We start from the raw sequence: 22,114 nt of genomic DNA, 5'->3' as shown, positions 1-22,114 counted from the left end.
TCTGTAATACAATGAATGCTGCTGACAGGATGGCAAATTCCTTTTTTATTGTTCTGTTTCTACTCTTGCTAAAGTCAATTCTGTTCAAGTGCTTTGCATTACCTTTCAGCACGGTAGCTTATTCAAGTCCTCCTAAATGTCATTGTGTGCCTCTACACCAAGAGTCTTTCTAATCAGTCGGTCAATTTTGTCCAAGGATGCCAGGGAAACAGAAAAAAGGAAGAAAACAAATCTTGACCCTTCCAGTGCCCCTTAGATCTCCTTGCTCCTTATGAAATTCTTCCAGTCACAGGTTGCCAGTGAATCAGACTAAAATCTCCCATTGATAAGTTAGGTCATCTTGGGTCGTTAGCCACAATAACAATGACAAGATGAGGCAGGACAGAAGGTCTGGAAACCAGGAATAAGAAATGGATCTATTCATCTCCAGTTGGCTGATTCAGATCCGGGACAGAAATGGAATTCAACACCGTCAAACGTCTTTGTGAAATGAGCTTAGTGGCTCAGTCTAGCACCTAAGTATCCACATTATGGTTTGCTGGAAAATAAGCAGAAAAGCCAGTAGCAGAAGAGACCACAGAAACTGAACTACCGCATCACTATTGTTAAGGCAGGTTCCACATGTCAGATTAGGGATATAAAACAAAAGTCACAGTGGAAAGCCAGCACCATAGCTACCAATGCTGGACCCTCTTGGAAATAAAGTAAGAACATCAGGGTTCAGAGCTACCAATCTGGCACTAAAATTAACTAAAAAGAAATAATAGAAGGAAGTGTGGATGATAGTCCTTTTGTGTTTTTCAAAGGTGATCCTTCTGACCTCTCCTAATTTTAGAGCAGACCTTTTTCCTCCTCAGTCACCTTCAACAGCAACCCTGGTGCTGCTGTTTTTCTCCTTCATCTCTCTCAGCCTCTCATAGGACTCAGTGATGCACAACCTCTCTCAAATGTTTCCTTGTTTTAATGCTGAGAACCTTGCAATAACACCCTAATGCATTCTCTGGCAGATAACACTGCAATTTAGATTGTGACTACCCTGTCCATATATCTTTATGGATAATTAGCAAACCACATACATGGGGAAGTGAGTTATTTTTTTATTGCAATCTTTCACCTTGCTCACAAACTTTGAATGTGGATGCAGTGCTGTTTGCACAGCCTTTTTCTTCTTTTCATGCAGAATAAAAACACATGGATGGTAAACTATCCCACAATGTTACATTACATAGCATTGACATGAAAGATAAAATTCACTCCCACCATACATTTTAACTAAACCTCACGTTTTTCCCTATATTCAAACGACAGCAGGAAACAATATTTGTTCAAAAGAATTTTGCATCATATGCAGTGCTTTTTAATAGATTTTTGTTTTGATTAAGGTAGAAAGGCAAATTAATTCTGGTGTGGCCTCAAAAATTGTACTTTATGTGGAAGAGTGAATGGCAATGAAAGAAGTTAAACAACCAAAAGGTCTTGGCACTCAAGAAGTTACCAAAACTTTTTAGTACATATGATAAGGGGGAAAGGGGCTAGGCAGCTGGAGATGCAACAGATTTATTTCTTTTACCGTTAGACGCCCCAGTCATAATGCTAGATATTATACAAGCACATTGAAAGACAGTGCCTACCTCAAAAATCTCAGCACCTATACCACACAGGAGCAGAGGGATCCTGCCTGGCAACTGCTATGTATCAATGGAAGACACCTAGTTAAATTCCTATTCAAAATGTTAACAATACACTATTCCACTACAGAGCATTCGTTTGACGTTTTATATTCAAAAGCAATAAGAATTAAACTACTCCCAGAGGAAAGAGAAGAGTATGTTTATCTATTACTTCAGGGGTCCAGTTTGAATGGAAAGAGCGTGGGGAGATGATCCAAGAGAACTGGTGTCCTAAAGCTGCCAGGAAATGATTGTAAATTGGTATACAGTCAGAGAGACAGCACAGAAGGAAGCTATCTGTAGTGAAGTTAACTTAGGCTAGGGGCACATTATATTTGTAATGCTATAAAAAGGGAGCGCACAGACTTTTGTATCATTTGTACTGCCAGATCCACCACCAAAACATTCCTCTTTCAAGGAGGAGCATCTCTGTACCACTGCATTTTGTAGCACTCTGTGTAACATCTGTCCACTTACAGGTAGAACTACAGGGGGTCTTTTCAACCCCAGCACCCCATAGTCTTGTCCTTTTTTGCCCTCCAAAGGGAAGGAAGGGAGTGATCTCTGTCCAGCCACAGCAAGCTGTCACAGTCTTGCTGGGACCCTGCTGCCAACACTTTGGGAGTAAGAAGCAGTACCGCTGCCCCCGGTGGCAGCAGCAGCAGAGAGAGTTGCTGCAACTGCAGGAGCAGCTTGTGCCCCCACAATTACAGTGGCATTAAAAATAGCAACAACTGCTGCTTCCCTGTCATTTGCTTGGACCAGCCCCTGCCACCCTCTCCTATGCTGGGACTGGCAGAAGCTGTCAAACACAGGCTCCCGCCATGCACCCTAGGAGCAAGCTGTCGCAGCCTGCCACTGCTCCAGTCACTACAGCAATTCCTGCAATAGCCTACCCAGGAACAGAGAAGACAGGCTGTCTGTGACTGGGCTCATCGACAGGCTCTCCTGAGGGCAGGAGCTACAGAGCCCTGATTGGAAAGCATGCCTTTAAGGTGACTGTGTAGCACTCCAGCTAGTGGATGCTCCCATAGCGTTTTATTCCTGTAGTGCTGCAAATGAACAAATCCATGGCCTTAAATGCATTTTTACTACCACCATATGCCAATATCATTACTGTCACTGGTAATATGAAAAATAGCAATGCATGGCTTCCTAGGTGTTTAAATACCATAATAATCATTGCACATACAGACCGAGGTGAATTCCTAATGTGTACAGTGAGTAAAGGTGGCTTCTACCGTAAGAAGTACAGTTCATTTCAGAACTGACCTGAAAGTTTTTCTTTGAATCAGATGGTCACCATAAAAATAACTCCCACGATGTTCTATGAAAGAAGCACAACGATGTTCTTCTTATGGCCCAATCATCCTGACGCAGCTCCCATCAAAGCCAGTAAAAGCCAGGTGTGTATCCCCTCCATGATCAGACTCTTTAAACTTCAAGTGACAGATTCTCAGTGGGTGTAAAGTGTCACAGCTCCACTGAAGTCAATGGTATAAACTGTCATCATTGCACTTGATGATCTGAACATACATCTTTTTTCCTCCCCCTCAGATGAAGTTAGAACCTGTTTACTGCAGAGGCAGATGCACGTATACTCACAGTGGTGAATAAAAATTTGCGTGGCTGTGGCTGTGACTGCCAAGAGCAGAGAGTTTAGTTTGTTTTCTTCGATATAAAGTGCTGCCTACCTTATGGGGAAGAAAATTATACTATTATTTTTTAACATAACAAAAACAATGTTAAATAAAGTGCTAGTTGGAGAGTGAAGAATAAGGAGAACTTTAGTAGAAGAGGGAAAAGTACTTACATTCCCACCTCTGGATTATATATTTACCACCACAGCCAGAAGTACCAGGGACATACTGATACAAACAAAGCAAATCAAAGCATTACAGTAATTCTTAAACCTTAACTTACCTGTGATTGAAATAAAGCCACTTCTTCCTCATAACAAATATAAGCCTTGTCTCCCAGTGCATGACACTGTACCAGTAACGTACATAACAACTGAGTTTGCAGTTCAGCCCTGAAGAGGAACACATTCTTGTCTTTCTGTTCATGTTGTGAAATCCATTTATTGTAAATGACTTCTTGTGTCACTGCTCTCTCTCAAATGAACTTTGTGGGGCATTACTTTCAAATATATCTTGCTGCTGCTCAGACAAAAAAGTGCAATATGTCTGAAAACAAGCCCAGAATTTAAAACCATGCTTTTCAGAGGGGCAGAGTTACCAACCCCTGAAGTGTGAGAATATCAAAAAGCAGTTACAAAAGCCTTTTACTAAACCAATACAGGAAAAAATATATAATAGGCAGAAAATACAGGTATTTGGTAAAAAAAATTCTTGTTTCTTCGGGTGTCTAGAATCAATCAATGCTTTGACCCTATCATATGCCTCACCAATTTTTAGAAATTGTACAAGCACACTTTAATTATTATAGAGTAGACAGCAAAAAATACATGGGCTAGTCTCTGCCTGGACTTTGTGTTAAAAGTATTCCATTGTTCTTCACTTAATTATGGCTAAAACAGCTGCTAATGAGTTTCAGATTTACAGTAGGCTTGATTTCTGCACAGCAAACTACTTACTCAGTTCTAATATGCTGACGGTTTTACATAGAAAAAGGATCCTTTTTGTTTTCTGTACATAATATTAATATATGAAGCATTCTTAAAGGATGAGTGTAGTTATTAACATTTCATATGGGACATGAGAAATAAATGCTTGTATCTTTAAAAGATCAGGTGACTGTTGAGCATTTAGATCTGGAGCACATATATAGACACCCAGAGGCACAGTGCCTGGCACATGGTAAGTGAGGAAAAAATTAAACAGTATGAGAAAGGGTGGTGAAAAGAAGAGGCTAGTACCAGCATGGGGAAGAGCACTGAAGGAGAGAGAATATAAGACATGCATTTAAAAAACGGCCAGACCTGAACTTACAAGAGGGAAAAAGGGCGGAGAGTGGAATAGAAGAAATAGTAAGAAATAGCAATTGGAACAAAACACAGCATGCAAAGACAAGGAAAAGCATGTGGGAGGGGTTTCAGGTACTAACAGCATTGGCGACATGTAGGGGGTGCACGTGCACCCCCTGAGAGAAGCGCCAGTGGCACTTCTGGGTTGTCAGCAATGGCAATTGGCCACTGGGGGGGCCCTCTCCCCGCCCAGGGTCGGTGATTGGCCACTGGTGTCTCCTCCCTCCCCCCCAGTATAAGGAGGCACCAGTTGCCCATGGGTACTAATCAGCCAAAATGAAAAAAGAAAAGGTTCAAAACCAAAACAGGTTGGGAACCACTGAACTGCACGGCTGAAAATTTTTCAGCACAAGAGCCGTCTGTGACAAATAAATAAATTTTACTTAATGTATGGTACTGTAAAAATGGTATGCTCCTTTGTTGTGAAGCAGCAAGTTCCCATGGTTCAAAATAGCAGTGTTGGCAGTGACTTTCAGCACATTGCTGGGCTTCTAAAATTCTGTTGGTATTAGAAACATGGGCACTCTCAACACTATATCAACTCAGTGAAAGAACTTCATTTTGCAGCTATGCAACTACTGTAGATCAGGCAGGATTGCCCTGAGGTTGGCTAATGACGCAACCACTGCTCTTGAAGAGCGACTCCTGAAACGCCCTTCAAGTAACTGTCTTACTAAAGGAAAAGAATGAGCTACGTGAGTTAATAGCCAACTAGAGATAGTTCTTTAAGCCACAGTCTGACCGAATGTGTTGATGTCACAAGAATCAGAAAGCTGGATGGACTCTGTAAAATGCTTTGTTTGCTTCAAATAAAGACAGAAAGTGCGTTAGAGCCAGTATATGCGACAGGGCTTTGATGAGTACACAGGAAAATAATGGAAGGACAACTGCCTGGGTAAAGTGAAATCTGGAAAGAATTAAAGTCAGATGAGTATAGAAGGCTACACGTTTCATATATAGTTCAGTATAGTATAAATCAGTGTTTCATGGAACCCTGCGGTTCCACAATAGGTCATCAGTGGTTCCACAAAGAGATCCAGGGTAATGGAGCAAGGTGGGAGGAAGTGCACCGCCACTGCCAAGCCAGCTTGCCTGGCTCCACATGAGCTCATGGAAGGGGGGTAGAAGTTTTGCAGCAGCAGAAGGGATATGGAAGAGTCACATGACTTTAGAAACTTTGAAAACCACTGATCTAAAAAACATCCTTGCACTCATTCTATGCCCCAAGGTGAACACACCAGCCAGAAGATTAATCCTGAATATAAGGTATTTAACCATGCAAGGATCTATAGGGTTCAAAAGATAGCAACAGGATAAAGTAGCTCATGAATAAATAGATTTGGTTATCAAAAATGTGATATTCTTTAAATACTCAGATACCTGCTTTGAAATTGGTTGGCCATATTATAAGGGCTTATTTGAGACCCAACCAGAATTAGGTGACTGTGTGTGAAATCTAGGTTCTAAAGTGCAAAAGAAACTATATTTTTGGGGGAGTACTCATGAAAAGACTGAACTATTTGTTCTCCCATTAGACTGAATGTTCTTACCATTCTTACTTGAATAATATGTAATACAAAATGCATCTGTATCAAAACAACTGTTTAACTTATATGCTCTGTTCACACAATGGAACAAAGCTGTTATCTGCAAATAAGACTTGCCTTCAGTGACAGAGGCACTGCTTTTTGAACCTCAGATCATATTCACATTTTACATAACAACACCCCTGGGTTTAACAGCCTTCTGAAAATGAAGATTAACTAACATGTTAAGGCCATTATTCTAACACCTGTTTTTATTTAAAATATTTAATTAACACACCAAAATTTTAGCAGCAAGAAACGCAGTAATTTCATTATACTTAAAAATACATCTTCCATTTGTCAAGTTTAAAACAAGTTCTGTAAGCAATCTACAGTGACCTAAAATTCTGGAGACATAAGTACTTGTGCCTAGAGCAAGTTTATAAAGCAATTTCCTAGAAAATTCTTACAGTGCAAAGTGCACATAGTTATTAGGAATTTCCATTATAGATTCTGGCCTCATTATCCCCCACTAAATGTTTGTGACAAAACTAAAGCATCTAAGTAACATAGCAAGTAGATTTCTATAAGGGAGCTGCTCACCTGGATGGTGCTTGCTAGCTCAGAACAAATAAATTACATATATTTTTAGACAATTCTATAATCCATACTCTGACAACAATACTATTAGTGGATGTCCTCTTACAGGTTAGGAGTTCACACTGCTTTAAAATTTTCTTCAGTGTTAAAGGAAAGCCAGAGCTCTCTGCTGATTACAAGGTTCAGGAGGGCAAAAAGGCAAACAGTTCTAGATATACTTGTCCATTTTTATGCAGTCTCCTCATTTTGGCACAAGCAACAGTTGCCCCATTAGTATGTTGTTCAGACCTGATGGATACCCTATGATTTCTTTTTGGTTCTGAGTGTGGCAGTAGGTTTTTGTACATTCTTATTTCCCTGGCTCGCAGACACAAAGGACTTGTCTGTCTCCCCCTTCTTCTCTTGACAATCCTGATTCCGCTTTAAATTTGACACTGGAGATACTGACCTACCTGCAGGAGTCTATAATTAAAAAAAGAAATTTAAAAAAACTGTGTATTTTTAAATATGAGGAACTGACATACTGTTAAACATAATAGCGCAATACAAATGGGTTGTGAAGTGGTTCTATGCCGGTATTATTCTACAGCAGTACAAGTTATAAAAAGTAGTTAAAGACATTAAAGTCATTCTGAAGTGCAAGAAAAGCCTCTTTATGAAAGATACAGTTTTAAACTTCTTCCATGGTTCACGTTCCATGATTCAACTTCTTAACTTATGCTCTGTAAATTTAAAACCTCATCTTTGTGAGGCAAAAATTCATTGTTTAAACACCTGCTCAGGACTTAGAGCCAATTGTAGTTACCTGATTATAGCCTTCACTAGCCAGGTTTCTGTATAAAGATATATCATTTTAAAGAACAAGTGTAATAAGCACCATAATTATAGTATAATTACCATAATAATTCAAATACATTCTAAAGCTCTTATCTTTATTCTTTTAAATATGAGATGGTTATTACAGCTATTTTTTTTTAGTCTGCTTTGTGAATAAAACTTGATCAACTCCCAAGGCTACCAACATTCTTTGTTGGACAAAGTTTCAGGCTTTGTCTTAAAGGCGTTTCATCTTATTAGCATTGAGGACTTTAGAAAATGATACTACACAAAGACAAAATTAATTTAACAATAACCCACCATCTGAGAAATAAACCTCATGATATTTTTACTTATTGACAACCATTAGTTAATTATTGTAAGAGCATTTCCCCTGGGCCAGATCCTTGGCTTCTGTGAATTAGCTAGTGACTTCTATGGAACATTGCCAATTGACACCCAGTAAGGATTTGGATCTCAGGTTTTTGTTTTATGTCAATGAAGTTATTTTTTTTTTATTTATGAAAATCTCAGCCCCAAAAGGTTCTCAAGTCCTGCTCTGCCCTTTTAATTTATCCCAAAACTGAAGGAAAAAGTCCTTAAAAACAGGCTTCTAAATCTAGAATCCAAGTAAACAAAGTCCTTTTTCCTCAATGGCACCTGCTGGATCTTCAGTTTCAGTTAAAAACTTTTTTTTTTCTTTGAGTTCATTCCCAAACCTTTTGGACAAAGGACTGCTGGCAACCTTCAAAATTTCTTGATGACTGTCACAGACCCTTATCTTAACTGAAAACACTAGGAAAGGCACCTGGAAATTTTTGAGACTCCATTTAGCCTTCCAGCCTACCAGCCTATGATCCCCTAGCCTAAACCTATCTTAAAATAAAATGCCAGCAAGGAAAATGTGAAACTAAGCAAAATTAAAGATAATTGGAAAACATGTTTATTTTTCAGAGGATACTTACAGCACTGGAAGGCTTGAGGATCATACTTTTCTTTTTAAGTGTCCCATTTGGTAGAGCACTTGTGTGATTTTTTTTCTTATTGACCTATGGAAGAATCAAGTGGCTGAAGTAACAGGCCAAATATACTCTGAAGACTCGAGAAGGGCTTACAATGCTTGTAATCTCAGGGTATCCACAGGCACAGCTCTATTCAGATTCAGATGGACAGACTAAATGTTTAAGTGCCAACAGTCAGACCCACCTATGCAGGTTTTTGTGCATTATCCTCTTCCTCCCTGCATTTCTGCAACCAGTAAAGTTCCTACAAAGCTCAGCTCTTCCAAATGTGGTAAGTACATCTTTACAATAGTGCAAAATTATACTCTTTCCTCAACTGTGGTTTTCATTCCCAAATGAACAAGCCTTGGGAATGGTTCCACTTGATAGAAAAAGGCAGTTAGCATTTGAGGAATCCAGCTCTGAGGCCAGGTGTAATTCCTATGCAGTTGGTTTGGAAGGAAACAGTAATGTTAATTTAAAGTAGCTCTACAATCAGAGGTGGAAAGAATTTTTTCCCCATATCCATACAAAAATACTTATTCCAAGCAGTTTTTCAGGTAGTGGGAAGGGAAGGGCTATGGGCTAGATTACCAATAAAGAAATTAAGTGCCAAGTTGTTTTTAAGGCACCTGATCTTTCAAGCTTGTTAGACATTCAAGTTCCCTATACACTTTATGGAGAGAGTTACGCACTACAGAATGAGATTCAAAATATCCAGCAACTACCCTAGAACTATCCAACAGAAAACACTAAAGACAAAAATATAACAATCTCTGCCCCCTGAGGCTTAGGTACCTCCACACTTACAGGGGATCCACAGCTTGGAGCCCTCTTCTGAAGATAGGCACCTGGCACCCTACAACTAGAGAGGGCTCACACATTTCCTTTAAAACATGGAGAAAGAACAGATGGTGTGCTGCTGCTGACACACACAACACCCCTTTTTGCAATAGCTTCATGAGGCAGTTCCCAAACTTTCTGAACCAATGCGAGACTGTCAGCTTTTGAAATTTCTTGTGGACCACCATGTGCTCTTACCCCAAATGTTTATTTGAGGACAACATACTGGCACACAGTATCCAATGAGATCCCTGGCCCATTTACCTGGGCTCTTGGACCATGGATCACAGTTTAGGAATCACTGGCTTGCTGCTTAACACACTTGCAGAGAAAAAGAAACTCAGATTCAGCTCCCCCCTGAGCCTGAAGGGATTCAAACCCATATCCAGGATTATTTGTGTAATAAATCCAAGACTAATCTAAAATATAGTATAAGTGGTGGGATCAAGGAGCTCTCAGGTCCATATATAACACTAGACTGAAGAGTGAGGACCCCTATTATTCTCTCTTTCAGGCCCAGTAGATTTCAAATTCTCTTCTACATTGTGATACAACTTCAACAGGGGGGTTGGAGTGTGCCTGGTAGTCAGGACACTCTCTAGAAAGAGATAGGAGATGTAGGTTTGAAGCCCTTCAGGTACAGGAGGGATTTAAATCAGTATCTCCCATTTCCTGCACAAGTGTCCTAACCACTAGGGTGGTGGGCACCACCTTCACCAACTCCAGCCACATCTTTAAAAAGTGGGTCTCTGACCAGATCAGACACGAAATAGGCACTGAGCCACATGACACTGTTGAGACCGGGGCTGTTCTAGGTGTTTAGGGAGCCTGAATGTCAAAGACATAACACATAAGGAGTTAAGATGTCTCTAGGATTAGGTGACAGCTCTGGGGATGAGGCAGTTAAAAATCAAAATTAGGTATCTGAATTCTACCAACGTTCCATTTTAGGGACCTAATGTTTGTTTGGATCTGGCCCTTACCTTCCAATTCAGACAAGAATATTCAGCTGCAAGGTAATAGCAGTATTGAAGCTCCATAGCAAAGGTTAATCTGTGCTAAGTGGAGCCTTTCCAAGAGCACACCCAGTCCTCTAACAGGGATGCCTTCAGCTTGTACCACAGTAATATTCTGCATTTGGATCAATAAATCTAAGAGACAGAGAGGTCACAGCTAGTGCAAAACCCCCAGAATGTGCATTATCGTTTTCTGTCTCTCCAAGCAAGGGATTCAGCTGTGCACTATGAAAATCCAATATCATAAGCAACAAGCCAACTGAAGAAATCAAAGCAAGGCCTATTATAAGCATTAAACTTTGAGTCTCGATATGTCATTTGTAGCTTATACATATGTTGTTTGTGAACTATTCTTTTCTATTTTATTCATTTCCTCAACACTGCATCCCAAGATTGCTACTGGCAGTATCAAGGGGGAATTTCTAATGCAGGAATCGCATGTCTGTAAAAGATTCCTTTCCATATTCTCTAAATATTGCTTTCTTAATGTCCTATTAATTTTCTGTTGAGTTCCTGCATACGTACCATTGAAAGGAATGACCAGGAGCCAGAGCCACTTAGGGAATTGATACTCTGGGCCAATGTGATTTCATTAAAAGGCAAAGTTCTTTCTTTCAAGGAGGTAATTTTACAGTATACAGCTTACTCTGGATCCTTCACATATTCATTCCCACCTGTTTTGTTGGCATGGAGGGTTTGCTGCTTCCACTCTCTGTTTCAGTTTCGGCACCAGGCTCTAAAATGCCATTGCTTCTAACAGGACTCTCTCGCTCTTCATTCATTTCAGCCTGGTGTGCTGTGGTAGGAGGATTATTCAGCTCTTCCACAGTGCAAACTTCACCAATGTCCAGGTTGTTCTTCCATTCTTTCATCAGCTCCAGGACATTACATGGCCTCTGGACAATATGAGTGTCACCCTATAGAATAACATTTTATTAATATTTTTTTCACTCACTGGATATAGTACACTAAATAATTTGCCATTTTGCTGTAGACCTTACTTCTGAAAATGCTTTTTTGTATTCTTTTGACTGTACATCATAAATGCAGTGAATAAATGTCAGATTATATTTTACAGAAATGTTAGCAGGATACTGAACTGAAGAAAGGGACTTCTTTGAAGGAGTTTGGCTCCAAACTGCAGATATCCAAAAAGAGAAAGAGAAGGGGCCACAGACAGCCTTTGTGCTCCCTTGCCTTCTAACTTCACTCTCAAAAACTTGAGCACAGCTCTGACAGGAACCGCTCTGCTCAGAATTATCCCACTGCCCCAGATCTGTAAATGTTGGTGGATATGGATGCTGTTTAGAGAATAGTCCCAGTCTGCCCAGCCTCAATGGAAATGGGGACAGGTTGGATTTCATGGGATTAGGGAAAATAATATCACAAAGGCAGCACTCCCTTTTGCTAGATGCCTTCTGCTCACAGACAATCCTAAATAATTATCCTTTTTGATTTATATCTACCTATCTATATCATTTGGTAAGGCCTATCCCATTCTTTCATGCTTTCACTCTCTTTATGAGCTGTGAGTCTGCAAGCTATGAAGAAAGAACAAATATACCAGGGGTACATGAAAGTTTTTTTTGAAAAAAAAGGAGTCAACTTTTAAAAAGAGAGAGAATAATAATAAATACCACTTTGTATTTATATCATGTTTCATCTGAGGAACTCAAAGAATTTTACTAAAGCACAAATATTTTATTAACACACTACTTCAGACCTCCTTATCCAATCACTAGACTATATTACATTAATTAAGATCTTTGCTGATTCTGTTTCAGATTTCTTCTTTGTCTTCTTATGGTGAGGGTGAGTGCTAGAAAACATTTTTTTGTGTGAAATTGGAGGGAGGGGTATAGCAATCCAGATATATGCTCAAAGTGAACAAGGTACTGTACAGTCATATCTTCTATCAACATAAAACTTGATTTTAAGAAACAACTTCCAATTCTGCAGGTGCAGATTTACATTTGCAATTAACTGTGGGCAAAATTGATGGCACAGACACTAAACTAACTGCCTCCTTTGCAAGAAAAATTGGGTAGTTACACGTAAGTGTATGGAATTGTGCCCACAAAATCAGAGGCTGAATTTAGGCCCTTTAAAAAGATCTAGGCCTTAAAAAGCTCCAGATAATTGTATAGCATATAAAAGAGAAGAGGGAGTTTGTAGTCTGGCAGTTTTTAAGAAAGTGGAACCATTTAAGTTAATTATCTGTGTTGGCTCATTTGAACACCTGTTGAGTTTAATTGGCTAGCATCTGGTGCCAATTGTGGGTGAAGAGAGTAGCAGATTACTAATTGACTGTCTTTACATTGTTTCACTTTCTTCTGTCTTCCATTTCATCTTTGTCTGTCCAGCTTTCCCTAGTGTGCTTCGCTAAGATTCAAGGCACAAGATGAAGAGATATCAATGAATAGCACAGAATTCAGTATCTTTCCCCTGATAACACAACATCATATCTAGAAATCCACCACTGAACACCACTTTGCTACTAATTTTAAATATCATTTTGCAACTACAGACTTCCCAGGAGAATTAAAAGGTTTATAGGTGAGAATTTTGAAGAGATGTCCAAACTAATAAGGTCTGGAGTATTTAGTTTAGAAGCTACAGCAGAAGATGAAAGCTAGGTTAACAGTAAAGAAAAAAGAATAGGCTGTGGGTAACCCAGATAAGTTGAAAAGCATGTTGTGAAATTGTTACACCAGTGATTGATTTTGTACATCTAAGGTAATACAACAAAAAACTTTCAAAATAAAACATTGAAAAATACACTTTGTGCATAAAAAGAGAAAGAGAACTGAATACAATGTGAAAATGCAGTAGCAGAATAGGACTCTGTAAAATAGAGAGTCTGACAAAAAAAATGTGCTTAGTATGTATGTGCTCCTTCCACCCCTACAAAACTTAAAGTCCTGGGGAGTTGTTACAGGTCAGTATTTCAGTCCCACAGAAACTATTATAATAGATAGGCAATGAATCTTATGTTGCCATGGCAGAACTTACTTCATGCATAGACAAAATCTAGTCAATCACCGAGAAAGTAACCCTGTGACTGTAAAATGAAAGCGTCCTCAAATTAGGTTGGAGAAACAGTAAGTGGAACAAGATTTCTAAGCATGCTAAAGGCAAGACCAGCTATCTACCTCTCTCCGAGCTTGCTAAGAAATACTACTGACACCACAGGGAAAGTTGACAATGGCAGATAAAAGGCGCAGAAAGGTCTTTTAGAACAGAGTAACTATATAATGAGGAAAGGTGGAGTGAGTATCTTGCTTTGTATATCCTTCATATGACAACACTCATTTTAATGATTTTTTTCCCGTTCAGAATGAATTGAGAGACAATGCTCTTGATAAGCTAGGAGGACTCTGAGTTTGTGTGTCAATTTAAGAGATGTGTCTATTTTAAAAGGCAGCAGCTTTCCTACCCACAGTAAGGACAATATAAACATAAAATAAACATGAAATAAACTCATAAGAAGAGCATTAAATCAGCTAGTAAGGCACAGTTTATAAAAAGAGAAGGGAAAATAACTGGAAAAAATTGCACAGAGAGAATTGTGTAACTCCTTCTCTTTTGCTGAAATGTGTTAATAAAATACATTATTTTGCTTTTAGTGTGCAGTGTTGGAGTGGTGTGAAAACCAACTCTAAATGGTTCTGACCCTTGTCACTTTTTCCAAAACCATGATCCATAGAACCACAGAGATCACCATCTGTGAGCTGTTTTTAAACCTTAGGACTTGTCTATACTGTGGACAGCCGTGTAGCATAGAGCTAGTACAGACTTTGGAAGCAGTCGAGCTGTGTCAGGACAGAATCCTACCTGAACTAGCCTGCCCTGTTTCTTGAGGTATGTCTTGGACAGAGTAAATTAGCCCACACTAAGCACTTCCACTATCCAATCTATCAATATACACTTGCCTTACGTCTTCCCTACTATTTGACCCTAATTTCTTGTTATGAACCCTTTTTGCATACTAATACAAGTGTTGGTCTCTATCATCCTTTTAATATGTAAAGGGATATGTTTTTAACCTTTTTTAACCACCATTTGAACTATAGTTAGTTTGGTTGGTTTTGTGTTTTCCTGATCTTAAAGTCTGTTAGGAGTTTTTAGTATCAGATTTAGTTGTAGACATTTTTAGTATCTACTTTAGTTGTAGACACTATCCACTTTCTGCTTAACTACAGAATCCTTTGTGCTATTCAAATACCAGGAGGCATTTCCTTTTTCTTTCTTTTTTTTTTTCTTTTTTATGAGCAGGTTGATTCTGAGAAATGTGTACGCAGAAAAAATGAAAAATCCCATATTCTGCAAGTGCAAGTTTGTTACACAGGAAATTATTATGCCTCCCCATTCCAATCAAGAAGTTTCATGTACTAGTAAATTTTACCAAAGAGGAATTATATCACAGCAGCATCAGAAAATGATAAAGCTACCATTCTGTTGAAGGGTTCACCTTCCAACAGTGCTCACAGACTGTTCCAAGAAAGAAATATTAATGAGGAAGAAAGCAAAGCAAAGCAAAGCAAAACCCTGGTCTGCAAGGAAACAGCACCCCCTGCCAGTATCAGACCTGAGAAAATACCTCAGACATTCTCATAATTGATATAAGGAAGCAAGAAGAGCCAGTACCTCTTTTGAGCTAAAAATATACAGCAGACCAAAAAATATATGATGCTAGATAGAGAGAAGATGGAATAGTATGTGAACACATGAAGATTAATCAATTAATAGAAAATTGTAGGTAGTCACACTATAATTGTTGGTCACATTCAAAACTAACTATTTGTCCTAAAAGCTGTAAAGAGGATCACATAAAAATGTACAGAATATCCTGTACCAACATCTCCTTTAAATGAAGCACACAGTTGCCAAAACATTATTTTCCTTCAATAATCTTAGTAAGATTCTAATATTCTATTCGTACTTAGGCCTACTTTTTCAGCTGATGAAGTAGTAGAAGTTAAGAAGATTGAAAGAAGTAATTAAATGGGGTAAAGCTCAGGAATAATCAAAACAAGAAACAGAATTGGTATAATTACTATTTGGAGTAAATAATTAATCAGTGATTGTTTGTATTGCCTCCAGCCAAAACTATTTGTTGTCTCAAACTGGCAACAGATAAACCTCCAAGGTAATTCCTAACCAAAACAGGGCTTGAAGTGTGTGTTTAGCTGTAAGTGCACTGCAATTCTAAAATGCACAATCTAACTGTTAAAGTTTATATCTAGATATAAATTTTGCCACATCTATCTTTGAACTGTTAATACTACTTACACAAGATGGCTTGTGACATCACATTATTTTGATGCAGGTGGGGCATATTTCATAACAGGAGATAGTAGTGCCAATAACTCTTATGCAGGAGCTGACGTGTCACTTGGTACCAAGAGGTTAATGTTTTTAACATGTACAATTCTCAACATGATAATGCACTTTCCTGTTACCCCTCTGGACATTGTAAAATCACGATGACAATGAAGGCATAAGAATGAACTAGACACTAATGGCCTGATTTTCAAAGCAACTTGCAATGAAGTTATATGGAAGCTACAAGCATTCAGTACTTCTGAAAACTAAGTCATAGGAAGACATCTTAAGGAACACTGATAAAAAATAAAATAATAACTGAAAGTCCCTGTTCCCTCTGTCCGTACTCCCTGACAAATCTTTGGTGTTTCTTATTGGAAAGATATTTAACCATCCCCGCTCTCCTTCCAACACCACTATATATAAACAGAGTATAAAAAAGAAAATAGTTGCAGGCCTCAGTTCTAAAGAGATCAAGTTACATTTTGAGTGTCAAAGATATGGCTGGTAGGCCAGATTTGTCACACAGAGCCATGTCATCTGGCCTGCGGGGCTCCTAGAGGGGCCAGGAGTTCATGGGTAGGGTAAGCAGTAGTGGGGCTCACTGATGAATTTTGGGGTGTGCAGCTCCACTGGGAACACATGTCCGTGGGGGTGTGGGGAGAGGAGAGCAATGGACATAGTAACCCCTGTGCCACCACTGATACCACTTGCACTGCCACTTGTTTGAGTCTGACACCTAATTTACATTAATTGGGATAAACATTTAACTGTCAAAAGTCCTGTCAACAGCTCCATATCAGCTGAACCCATTTTTAAAGTCAGATAATATGGGTATTTTTTAGTGCTTAATTAGGCAGCTTAACATCTGTCCAAAGAACAGAGGCATCTGGCTGACTAGAAAGGGGGAAAAAAACAGGCTATTGGTGGAAGGAAGAGATTGCTCTTCTGTCACGGGGAAGTCACTATTTCTCTGTGGCTCACTTTACCCACTTGTAAATTAGGTATAATAATCTTTTATCAACTTCATAGAAATACTGCAGAATTAACCAGTTAAGGCTTGATCATGTATTTCATATTTCAAAATATCTTTTGAAATCAATGGAAGGTTGGCTGGGTAAAGAAAACAGTACAAGGCACTCTGTAAAACCTTAAAAGTCTGATATCAGCCAATACAAATACACAGATTTGTATGGGCTTTGGATCAAGTTCTAGAAACAGCTTACATCTATTTGTTCAGGGTTTCACAGAAGTGACACAGCATCCTAGGCTAAAAGATCAAGATTCAAATAATAAGCAATAGAACAGGATGGAAAGTAATATGAAAAAAAGAGTCAAAACTTACTGTTATCCACTGGTTATCCAGTAATTCATGAGCTGTGATTCGATGGGCAGGATCTACTCTCAGAAGCAGTTGCAGCACATGTTTAGCTATAAGAAACAATTTAATAAATCACATCTTTCAACTACATAAGTGCTTTAATTCAGAAGAGAATAGTTTACTTATGATTCTGTGTATTTATTTTTTAACATCAATTTTTCTTTTGGGAAGCTACATTACATAAAGTAAAGGAGTCAAAATATCATAACTGTTTAATCTATTGCAGTGTTTTCAGGGTCTGTCAGATGGTTCCCAACTTACCAGCTTCACTAACTGTTTGCCAGATTGGATTGTTAAAATGTAGTTCTCCCTTCTTTATTAGTTCAAAGAGCTTTTCCTCTAAAGTTGCTATGAAAGGTGGCTCACCACATAATCTAAAATAAAAACAGACAAGATTAATAGATTCCTACTATTTTTACTGATGAAATGAGAAGTATGCGATATGAGATTTGATAATATGAAAGGCTAAACTGATTGGAAAAGGTTCAGGAGGGATCTACACAATTGGTTCAAGGCCTGAAAAATATATCTTACAAAAAACGACTGCAAGGAAAGAGGTTAAAAGATGGCTTTGTCACAGTCTTCATGTGCACAGGAAGACTATAACAAATACCACACAGATTTTTAACTCAGCTGAGAAAGCATGACAAGATCCAATGCCTGAAACCTGAAACTAGACAAATTGAAATGAACGAAGATATAAGTTTTTAACAACAAGGATAATAACTTATTGGAACAACAACAAGAAATGTTATAGATTCTTCACCAGGTTAAGCAGTTAAAGAAAGGCTGGATACTCCCCTAAAATATATCTTCTAGTTCAGCCACAAGTTATTGGGCTCAGGTTAGGGATTTCTGATGAAATTCTATGGGCCTGTGTTTTTGGACAGATCAAGAGCTCAGACTAGATGATCATAATAGCTCTTTCTAGCCTTAATATGTACTGAATAATTGCACTAGGGACCATTCAAATTTTGGGTGACAGTCCCCATACCAGCATCCGACAGTCCAAAAAATGCATGTGCCAAAAAAGTTCAGCTTGGGTTTATGGTGCTGGAAGTTAGAAAAAAATGTTTTTTTGACTAATAAACTAAAGAATGTTATATTAGTAATTGAGAGACAAATGTGGAACCCCTTCTTAAAAAACTATTTTTCTGAAAAGGTCTATATCATAGGAAAATTAAATAGACATTGGCTAGAAATTAATTACTCTTTTTAAATTTGTCATTTACTATTTGTAGTTGTGTCAATCCTTATTAATGGCATAATGCAGATATTGCTTTATTTGGCATAATCAGATCTCTGTCAATAAAAATACATAAAAACAGCATACTAGAAGTGTCAGGGGGAAAAAAAAAACTTATCAGCAGATGCCTCTGAGCACTTATATTTTGAAAATACAGGTACTCTGAGTATATCTTGGTAAGAAATCTTAAAAGTTATAACTTGCTTCATAATGCAGTTAGTAAAATATTAGAATGAATGACTGAAACCAAATGTTGTTGTGCTTCATGTCTGTCAATTCAGTATACCCTTAAAGGAAATAATACAGTATGATTTTATGCAACCTTTATAATATTGCTTGTGTTCTGACTTGTGGAAGGAAAAAGAAGGAACACCTGAAACAAAACTAGGGGAACACCTAAGAAAACATTGCTGGAAATATAAAATAAATGAATATGCTCTGCCTATGTTCCTGACCTTTTGTGTTTGCTTTCTGTGAACATTATCATTTACCAGCAGGAATATTCACAGACACATCAAATCTAAATAATTATATATTCAGGGCAAGTAGTTTGAATTTGTAAACAAGTACCCACAATGGAAAGTTGATTCTGTATTCTGCTAATCAAATCAGAGAGCTAACGCTCCCTGAAATCACATGCTGATGTCATGTGACCTGTGTTTCCAACCAAAACAAACAAATGCAGATTAAATTTCAAATATTGAATATAACAAACCACTCACAAACATTCTGCAGACAAAGAATTACATGGCAAAATAATGTCAAGAAATTAATACATTCTCATTATAAATAGTTTAAAAATAGAAAAAGAACCTGAATTCATTAAATGAATTATTTGCTACAAATTAAGTTTTTAAACCTGCTCTCAAAACACAGAAGTAGCTGCTGAAAACCTAACTGTCATCTCCTGAAGGATGTCTGTCACTTCATATCAAAGTACAGAACTATGATTTTTTAATTTCTTTCAGATTTTAATTTTTAATTTTAAGGTAAAACATAAAATTAATATTTTAGCACTTTACCCCCTTCTCAAAGCTTTAATCTCCAAATCACTTCAACAGAAAACGGTTCAATATGCTTTTATCCTTCAATTCTCTTTCCCTTTCCAAGTTCTTATATCTGCATAGAACTAAATTTAAAGCCTGAAGCATGAATCATTTTAATCTATGACACTGTAAATATTAGCAAGTGATGGAGCTCATTATTCTGCAGTACAAAGGGAAGGCCAAATCCTGTCCTAAAAAGAAAGCAAGCAGAGATGCTGCCCTTTGTAACTTTTACCATAGAAATCAACTCAACCAGGATGGAATATTATCACATGATGTTGGGGTGATATGTTGAACTTTCCTGCACACTTAAGCGAGAGTGAAGTGCATCATACCTCTGTAGTCAGTTAGTGTTTGCCACTATCAGCCAGCTGGGGTGAAGGGAGAGGGGGGGTTTAGATTTCTCACCTTATCCAGAGGTCTTTGGAGAGGTGTTGCATGAGCCAGCATGCTAGCTGTCTCTATTAGCACATTCTGAACAGCTGCAGAGAAATTCTCCTGTGCTGACTGCATGTGGAAAAGAAGCTCCTCACCCATTACCTGCAGACAGCAGGATTTAGACAACACATGCAGAGCACAAGGCAGCAAGATTCCTTTGCTCATCTATTCCATGAATGAACTAACCCACCTCTATATTCTATTTTATTGTTCTATCTATTGTTTCTGTTTCTATTAGTATATGCTAAAATAGAAATGTAATAGGAAGTTTAAAGTATATCTTTGTTTAAATTATAAATTAAAAATACATCATGCTGGCATATACCCTATTATGCAGAAGCAGGTCAGGGCATTAATGTTCAAGAAAACTGATTTCATGAGTCACCTCAGGGCTTGTGTTCTCTAGATAGGCAGAGATCAAATCTGCCATGGCAATAATATACTTGGTACCAAGATGGAGTGTACCCATTCTGGAAGGAAGGGCTAACTAACATCCAGAACTGGCTGAGTATTGGCTGAGTGTTACTCAGCTTATGGTCTAATGTAGCTCTCAGTTCCTTTGTGATACTAAAGCCTAGCCAGTCATTCACTCTCTAGTCTGTATTTGTGCATGCAGGTATTCTGTCCCAAAAGCAATCTTTGCACCCGTTCCTGATGAATCTCATCTGATTGATTGCAGACCATTTCTCTAGTCTGTCCAGGTCAACTAGAATACTGTGTACAGTTTTGGTCCCCACACTTCAGCGAAGGATATGAACAATTTGGAAAAAGTCCAGCACAGATTGATGATTAAGGGGCTGAGCTCAAGACTTGTGAGGAAAGGCTAAAAAAAAGTACCGTAATTTAGTCTGGAAAAGTAAAGACTGAGGGGGGATTTGATAACAGTCCTCAGATATCTGAAGGGCAATTACAAAAAGGATACAAATGGGCTTTTCTCCATGACTGAAGGGGACAGGACTAAGAGTAATGGTCTTAAACTGCAGGGGAAATTTAGGTTAGAGATTAAGAAGAACTTTCTGACTATGAGGGTGGCTAAGCATTGGAACAGGTTACCTAAAATAAATTGTGGAGTCTCCATCCTTGGAAGTTTTCAAGAGCAGGTTGGACAAACACTTGGCTGGGGTTGTTTAGTCAGGGATGATCCTGCCTTGAACAGAGGGCTGAACTAGACGATCTTATGAGGCTCCTTCCAGCCCTACTTTCCTATGATACTATGATCTGCATGCCTTGCAAGAACATGAGCAGCTAGCAAATTAATAAGGAGACATTAACTACAGCTTAGAAGGGTCAAAGTTTTGACAGTGGCAATAATATTTGTAATAGCTTCTTTAAAACTGTTAGGGCAGTACCAGAAGCCCAGCTATTAGAATGAGGTGGAGGGATGAGCTATTTGTAAAAACAAAATTAAAACCAGAATATCCAATGACTTTCTCCAAATTATGCAATAAAAAGAATGTGAATTGCATTCTATTAATTCACATTCATTGTGTTCATTTTTTTATTGTCAACCAAACTAGGTGTGAATTAATACCACACTGTTCTGACACTATTGTGATTATAAAATGCTAATTTTTAAAAATATTTACATTACTAATTAAGAAATAGGGTCAGAAGTTGTGAGCAGCACAATTCAGTGCTCTGAATCTTGTAAGTTCTGAGCCGTGAATTCAAACTACCCAATTTCTACTGCCCATTTTATAACTTATCCCACTGTAGTATGTTGTGCAAATACAACTACTAGGATGCCAACATTAATACCATAAAGTATACCTATAAAACTGATACTGAATCACCATAAAAAGTACACACAATACAGTGCATGCTAGAAATAAAAAATAAGAATAAAGGAGATAAAGCTGTGAGGACTTTTTCATGCTGTGAACAAAACCAAGGTGGGTTAACTGTGCAGGAAAAAAAAACCTGAGGAACAGATGGAAAAGAAAGATAAAAGAGAAGAGAAGAGAATGAGAATTGCATGTGTTCATGTGTGCCTGCTTTTAAAAGACTGTCATAAAAGATCAGGTTGCATGCAACAGAGGTACAAAGGTCATAGAATAGAAAGCTTACCAGTGAATCAAATACTATAAAGGAAGACTCTAAATTCACTGCATTAAAGCCATGAACTAGGAAGACAGCAGCTTACATGACAAGGTCCAAGAGAGATTAGAGAGATTGAGAGAGATTAAAAATACACAAATCTATAATGAAAGTGAGAGCAGT

The 22,114-nt window shown here is 38.1% G+C and overlaps 1 protein-coding gene and 1 long non-coding RNA gene across 8 annotated transcripts in view; one reads left to right on the top strand and one right to left on the bottom strand.

Annotated features, from left to right (window-relative positions):
* Window positions 1-6,435: 6,435 nt before the first annotated feature.
* STK33 (serine/threonine kinase 33) overlaps window positions 6,436-22,114 on the bottom strand; it is a 111,637-nt gene continuing 95,958 nt past the window's right edge. For 6 of the 7 annotated variants that reach the window (XM_019519619.1, XM_019519615.1, XM_019519613.1 and 3 more), the window contains 5 exons: window positions 17,426-17,538; window positions 17,129-17,214; window positions 11,133-11,375; window positions 8,564-8,647; window positions 6,436-7,244 (listed from right to left, as the gene is read on the bottom strand). In XM_019519619.1, the coding sequence (XP_019375164.1) occupies window positions 7,083-7,244; window positions 8,564-8,647; window positions 11,133-11,375; window positions 17,129-17,214; window positions 17,426-17,538 (688 nt within the window). In that variant the 3' untranslated portion in view covers window positions 6,436-7,082. The remainder of the gene's footprint in view (window positions 7,245-8,563; window positions 8,648-11,132; window positions 11,376-17,128; window positions 17,215-17,425; window positions 17,539-22,114) is intronic. The other variant, XM_019519616.1, reaches the window with a different exon arrangement.
* The window catches only part of LOC109299102, a 19,847-nt gene continuing 10,861 nt past the window's right edge, over window positions 13,129-22,114 (top strand). The window contains exons 1-2 of the long non-coding RNA XR_002097770.1: window positions 13,129-13,139; window positions 15,097-15,101. This is a non-coding gene — a long non-coding RNA (uncharacterized LOC109299102). The remainder of the gene's footprint in view (window positions 13,140-15,096; window positions 15,102-22,114) is intronic.

This window comes from Gavialis gangeticus, unplaced genomic scaffold, assembly GCF_001723915.1.
Source record: "Gavialis gangeticus isolate Ggan-Ray unplaced genomic scaffold, GavGan_comp1, whole genome shotgun sequence".
Taxonomy (NCBI): domain Eukaryota; kingdom Metazoa; phylum Chordata; order Crocodylia; family Gavialidae; genus Gavialis; species Gavialis gangeticus.
The sequence above is the reverse complement of the archived record's forward strand: the minus strand, read 5'-3'. Positions and strand labels throughout refer to the sequence as shown.